At 38.9% G+C, this 7,129-nt stretch overlaps 1 protein-coding gene across 1 annotated transcript in view; it reads right to left on the bottom strand.

Moving 5' to 3' along the window:
* The window catches only part of LOC109838512 (transcription factor-like protein DPB), a 13,687-nt gene that overhangs the window by 6,423 nt on the left and 135 nt on the right, over positions 1–7,129 (bottom strand). The window contains exons 2-4 of the mRNA XM_020406947.1: positions 7,034–7,124; positions 1,324–1,403; positions 1,082–1,125 (exon numbers count right to left, since the gene is read on the bottom strand). Coding sequence (XP_020262536.1) covers positions 1,082–1,125; positions 1,324–1,403; positions 7,034–7,124 — 215 coding nt within the window. The remainder of the gene's footprint in view (positions 1–1,081; positions 1,126–1,323; positions 1,404–7,033; positions 7,125–7,129) is intronic.

Below are 7,129 nucleotides of genomic sequence, written 5' to 3'. Positions count from 1 at the left end.
CTCTCTCTCTCTCTCTCTCTCTCTCTCTCTCTCTCTCTCTCTCTCTCTCTCTCTCTCTCTCTTCGTTCATATGTCTCTTGTTGGTGTCCCCTCTTAGACGCCGCACACCTCGATCTGTTGTTGACTCTCTCGAGCCATCATCATCGCTTTCTAGAGTCGTTGTCATCGTAGTTGCTATATTTCACTCCTCTCTCAACTCCCAAGTGGCTAGTAAATGGTAGGCTTTTTTTTCCCTTCGCACTTTTCCCTTTTTTCAATTGTCAACTGAAAGTGTAGCCGATTTCACTACACAACCAATCTAGCTCATTTCGAATTTAATAAACTATGAGAGACTATTTGATCTTGAAATGAACTACATCAATTAGTAAACTTAAACTAGAATTTAGTGGCAAAGTTGAAATGAGAACTGGTTTATGAACTTTAACTAATACTCTTCAAACATCCCAAAATAAAAGGTAAAAAGGGCAGCATATGTTAAATAATGAGATACATTTTTCTCGTAACGAGAGAACAGACATAATTAGAGGACTTTTGGCAACAAAGAAGATAACTATGGTAAAATTACTGCACAAATGATGGATTCCCAGTAATAGAAGGTTTTTTGCATCAAAATACATAGGCATGAATCATAACAAAACCAAAATAATAATGATAATAGAAATATGATCGATCTGACCTCGTTGTAAATGGTTCTCCCCTTGCTTTCAACTTTCTAACCAATCTATGAGAGACTATTTGATCTTGAAATGAATTATATCAATTAGTAAACTTAAACTAGAATTTAGTGGCAAAGTCGAAGTGAGAACTGGTTTATGAACTTTAAATAATACTCTTCAAACATCCCAAAATAAACAGTAAAAAGGGCAGCATATGTTAAATAATGAGACATATTTTTCTCCTAACGAGAAAACAGACAAAATTAGAGGACTTTGTGCAACAAAGAAGATAACTAAGGTAAAGTTACTGCACAAATGACGGATTCCCAATAATAGAAGGTTTTCTGCATCAAAATACATAGGCATGAATCATAACAAAACCAAAATAATAATAATAATAATAATAGAAATATGATCAATCTAACCTCGTTGTAAGTGGTTCTCCCCTTGCTTTCAACTTTCTCGCAGACTGCAAACATCACAAGCATTATCAAGAACTTGCAAATATTAAATTGTTTGCTAAATTTTGAGAGACCAAGCAGTCATCAGCAGTATCAGGTTACCTAGTAGGACAAACTACACCAGACTGCTGGGTAAAGAAAATTCTAAAACAAGAGAATCCTTGAACAGGCTTTTACATGAACTAATAGAAAGAATGTTTCATCACCTTTCATGCTGAACTGTCGAAGGCCCCTGCCACTTTTATCGCCAGCAACAGCTCGTGTTCCCCTCTTTTTCTTTTTGTTACTGTTAAAAAGTTTGTGTTGCATTAATACTGATAAGATCCTTATGCATACAGAACAAAATCAAGTAACTTCCCAGGTTTGTACAGTATTTTTGTTTGCTACTATGTTGCACCCAAAGTTTGAAAAGACTAAAGTCTTGATATCCACCACGGTTTTGGTTCACCTTTACCAGTACAACATTAGAATTGTCAAGAATTCTGAATGGGATATAGTGTAAGCACTGTTTTAGATAGTGCTGAATAGCGCCACTACAACGACTGTAGCGGTGCTATTTGTGTTAGCAGGGGCCGCCTAGAGGAGTAGGGCCTTAGCAGTGAACAATAATGCTCGTGAGCGCTTTTCACTCGCAAAAGTTCTCGAAAGCGCTAAATAGCAATAAACAGCTGTAAAAATTCGCTTTTAACTGCTAGTTAAAAGCAGTTAAAGTGAAGTTTGTGTTGATTAAACCGTACAAAACCCGACCCGAACTTTATTAAACCCTAAATCCAACACCATATCTTTCTCCTCCTCTCTGTGGATAGGAAAAAAATACTAAAGTCACCACCATTAACCTCTTTCTCTCTCCCTCCAATGTCGTCGGCTCCAGCCCATTCCTGCCGCCTCCTGCAGTCTATGAAGCACAGACACGGACACGGCGACACGGACACGACACGGATACGACAAAACCCAAAAAAAATAGGACACGGCGACACGGCTAGATTTTTTTTTTAATATTAGTATTATATACATATTAGATAAAGAATTTTTTAAAAAAATATTATTATATATAGAAAAATTTATAAAGTAAAAAAGCAAATAAGAAGTCTCTGATTGTGGACCGGGCTTAGGATTTTTAGGCTGACATGTAAGCAAATAAGAAGTGACTATTCATAATGAATTGGCAGAGGAGTGGCTGTTCATAAAGTAAAAAAGAAGTGACTTAGTATTGATTTGATGGAGGGTTGGGCCCGAGGAGGCGGAATGAGCTCAAAAGTTCAAAGCATTCTTCAAAACTTCAACGGGTCATTAAGTTCTCTATATTATTATTTTATAATATGTGTAATTTTTACTAATCCACCTCATCCACCGTCCACTCACAAAATCAACGGCCAGATCTTCACCAATCCCTTCTCTCCTCTAGAAGATTCTTCCCCTTGACTCCAGTACTCCCCTTATCCATAAATCCACATTCTCTCTCTCAACACCAGCTCACTAAAACCCTAAAAAAAGCCAAAAATATCGAAAGAGGTGAGCGTGGAGGCGGAGCAAGCGCCGACGGTGAAGGACAAAGACAACGGCCTAGCAGCGACGAGGACGAGGACGAAGAGATCGGGAGAGAGACGAATAGATCGAGAGATCGAGAGAGACTCACCTAGCAGCGACGACGACGAGCCGACGAGGACGAGAACGAAATGATCTCTCTCGACGAGGACGAGAATGAGCCGACGAGGACGAGAACGAGACGATGGGATTGTGGGTCGGGACTCTAGTAAGTGAAGAAATTAGGATTTAGGTGTTGGTTTGGGTTTCGGATTTTTCTTTTTTGATCGTGAATCCCAGCCGCGTCGGGAACGAGTTGGGGGCGTGTCGGGTAGGGGTGTTATCGAAACGGATACGGTTCGGATATGACACTTACCATATCCATAACCGCTTTTTATAAACGGATACGGATCATCTTCGGTAAGAAAAAACTTTAACAATATCCGCACTTATCGGTAACGGATACAGTTCGGATATTTGAGAATCGAATCGGATATGATCACGGATATAAACGGATATTCAACAAATGGATAGTTCTTGTAATTTCTGTTTTAAATTGGTAGCTCTTAAAACCAACTCTTTCATTCTAAACACAAGCATGAAGCATGTTAAAAAAGGCTTATATGCAGTTTAATAGCCCAAAGTTTCATTTGTTTAAACTTTGATTCCTTGAAGTTCTATCTTGCTAATTTGGTATCCCCAAAATTGACGTTATTTTGACCATTTGATTCCCCCAAAGCTCTAGCCTTGTTCCCCACGAGCCCCCAAAAAGAAAAAAAGGACTGAAACTGGTAGGAAATGTTGATGTTATCGAACAAAATCAAGGTCAAATTATCATAATATATCGGGCGAAATCAGAGCGTAAAAAAAAGAGGCCAAAAGAAACTCACACATCCAACTTGACGCTCCACTGCTCCAGGCCACAAGGTCCCGGTACGGCATTCTGTCAAACACCCTGCGCGCATCCCCCTCGCACCCCACCGCAACGTAGAAGCCCACCAAGCTCGTCTCCACGAAAGGGTTTGAGCCCACACCCACCTTAATCAGGGCCCCATGATTCTCCCTCCCAACCCCGCTCCCCGCCCTCGCAACCGCCCGCAGAACCGGAGGGAAGCAGTAGTGATCGAGGCCGAGGCCGGGTGACACGATGGCGGCGTTAGAAGAGGAGGGCTCTGGATGGGCTGACGACATCGTTTGACCCGGAGAGGAGGCGTAGGATGCGAGACGAGAGGGGAGGGGAGGGGAGATGAGGAAGGCGGAGGTGGTGTAGTCGAGGGCGGAGAGGGAGAGGAGCTTGGTGAGGAGAGGGGAGGCCAGGGTTTGGAGGAGGGGGGATTTGAGGAGGTGGGCGTGGATCTGCTTTAGTTGGGGGATGCAGGCGGCGGATACGGATTTGAGGAGGGTAGGGTTTTTAGTTGTAGTTGGGTTTTAGGTTAGCGGTTACGAATTTGTAAATTTGGACCCAAATCCTTATTACATTGCGGATATCCGTATCCGCAACCCTCATATCCGTATCCGACTCCGTATCCGAAAAAAATCCGAAACTGAATCCGTATCCGAAACCATATCCGCCCGGTTTTAAAATTAGCTTACCATATCCGCATCCGTTCGGATATGAATGCGGATTGGTTCGGATATATCCGAACCGTTTGGCACCCTTAGTGTCGGGGCATGGACTCGGTGATTGTTTCTGCGTGTCGGTGCTTCATAGCCTGCAGTCACCTCCTCTCTTCTCCGCCACCTCCTCTGCTACCTCCAACAGTAATAACAATGCCATCTCCAATAGCAAGAATATTCTAGAGCACTAAAAAACAAGAGAGGGTACTCACAGTGTTCTATGGTGCTACTTCTATATACAAAGTACAACTTTTAGATTTTTTTTTTAATATTTATATATACTTAAATTGGATCGTTGTTTGAGTTTGTACTTTTTGCCACTATTTGTCGCTATACCCCTAAATAGTCTTAGCGGTACTTCACCGCTATGCGACACTATCCGCTATCAATAACCTTGAGTGAAGCTATGTTGCGCGAATACAGGCGTGAGTACGGACACGGACACGGGTGCGAAAATGGGACATAGCAGAAAGGATACAGCGACACAACTATATACATACATATTAAAATTAATAATCTATATGAGATAGATATTGTTTTTTATTCACATGTTATGAGAACTAAAATCCTAATACTATTTTCATATTTTTTTATTGAGTAGATTCTAAATTGAAAAACCGCTCATTTTGAACTAGATAACCAAATGACCTTTTAAAATCATACATATAAACTAGATATGTGCTAAAACAAACCTGTCTCGAGTCCAATGAGTTGCATAAATTTGAGGTGAGGTGTAAATATATGCTCAAGAAGTGTATCATGACTTTTTTAACTAAAACATGTGTTATATAATTGAGTACCCATGTATGTAAATGTATGTATATATTCAAGAAGTGTTCAAGGAGTGTCCGACATGGACACAAGTATGGGAAGTGTTGGACATGAATACAAGAGCCCAGATGAAGTGCTCGGGTAACCTAGAGCGTAAGTCGAAGTTCGATAACAAGATTTCTATTCACTGGGTTGAATAGTGTTTAGTTTTCATGATTTGTACAATAGGAATTTCAGAGTTTGTACAATTTCATTTGTCCACTTTGTTGCTATTATATAAGGCCTCGCTAGTTGGCATCCTTACCATAGTATCTGCATATAGATCCATATCTATCAGCTGACTTTCTGATTAGGGAAAAATTATACATAAACTAATCATATTAGAAGGTAGTAAGGTAGTGGCTAATCAAAGGCCATTATAGAATTATTTTTTTACCTTACCAATTAGATAAATTAATGTTCTGAATTGTCAACCAACAAGAAGAACAATGACCAGTCTTCATCTTTAATCAGTTTGATATAAGTAATACGAAAGATACAAAATGTCCATAAAGCATCCTTTCTTTTCATCTGTGCCTGTTGTTGATAGGTTCATTATAGTGGCTAACAATTCTAATTACAGCGCTAGCAATTCTAACCATTTTTATTGCAAATTCAGGTCAACGCAGCAATCCCCTTCAACTATTTTTGCTTTAACAATTAGCATAAGGAATATAATAATAGGTAGCGCCCAAAATAAAATATCATCTTAGATTGTTATTATCATTAGATTTTAATTTATCACTATCATCAGTTTTTTATCCTTCAATTTTTCCTTAGCTAACTAGAGACGACAACAGAATACTAAGCCAAGAATACCATAACTTCTGAATGATGATCTATTTCCCAATATTTATTTCATAACCTTTTTGCTTTCAGCAAATTCAGCTAATTTAGGCAATTATTATTATTATTTACAATTTTAGCTGTTCAATCATACCTTCTGAAAGTTGGGAAAATTTTGGTCAACTGTTTGTGTGATTATCTTTGAATGCATGCATGTGGTCATCAGTTAGAACAAACATTAATCCTAAATGACAAGAACAGACAAAAGGAATCTAATTTATAACGAAATTATCCACAGAGAAAAAGATTGGCAGACTTTATGTGGTAAGTGATCATGTGAAAACTCACATAAACTAGGCACTACGGACTAGAAATTTACCATATATGCTGAAAAGCAAACAGTTTGTGACTTTTCTTCAATTAACAATTTCGTAGCATAGCCATCACTTAACAAACAAACAAGGTAAGATGTAAGCACTAGTCTATCTAATAAGCTAAAATCTAATCTTAAAATGACAAAACAAAAGCCAAATTATAATCACCATGACTAACATCCCATTGCAAAAATTTGCAAGCAGCAGGCAAGAGCTTATCATGCTGTTCTACGAACCTGTCATAATGTAGTTGACAATTTGTAGCAATCTATCAATTTTCTCTAGCAAATCATGTTTTTACAATAACAATTAGCACAGAAGTGACGACTAAACATGCAATGGTTACCCTCTGACAAGCCAGAATCCATTACGCCACTCACTTATCCAAATATCAATTTAAATTTTATTATGACTACATTTCCAAATAAGCAGTCAGTGATTGCTTTCCCAAGTCTAATTTTCCTTAAAAATTCACAAGTGCGTACACCGCACCGGATAAACTTGCTAGACTACGCCCTCAGTACTGCATCATCATTTAGTCAACAATTTATCATGAGTTACCAGCCACTTGCTAGCAATTTGCTGTTTTCTCCTAAAATTCACGAACGTATCAGAACAATCCACGCTGCAGATTCTATTCAAGTACAAGGAGGATCCTATACAGCCTTAAATTCATCTTCTACAATTTATCAAAGCTTCACCAAACATTTTAGTAAATAATTCGCAATCTTCTCTAATAAATTACGCATTCATCTGCAGATAATAAAAATTTAAAGTACCAAAATAGAAAATTTTAAACAATTACCCCTCCTCCGCCGCCGCTTGAGAAGATCCAGCATCATCGCCATGGATATCGAGCTGATTCATCCTGATGAAAGTGCTGTCGCTCGCCGGAGTCGCC

The sequence above is a fragment of the Asparagus officinalis genome, chromosome 4, assembly GCF_001876935.1.
Source record: "Asparagus officinalis chromosome 4, Aspof.V1, whole genome shotgun sequence".
Lineage (NCBI taxonomy): Eukaryota > Viridiplantae > Streptophyta > Magnoliopsida > Asparagales > Asparagaceae > Asparagus > Asparagus officinalis.
Note: the sequence above shows the minus strand (reverse complement) of the source record. Positions and strands in the feature narration are given on the sequence as shown.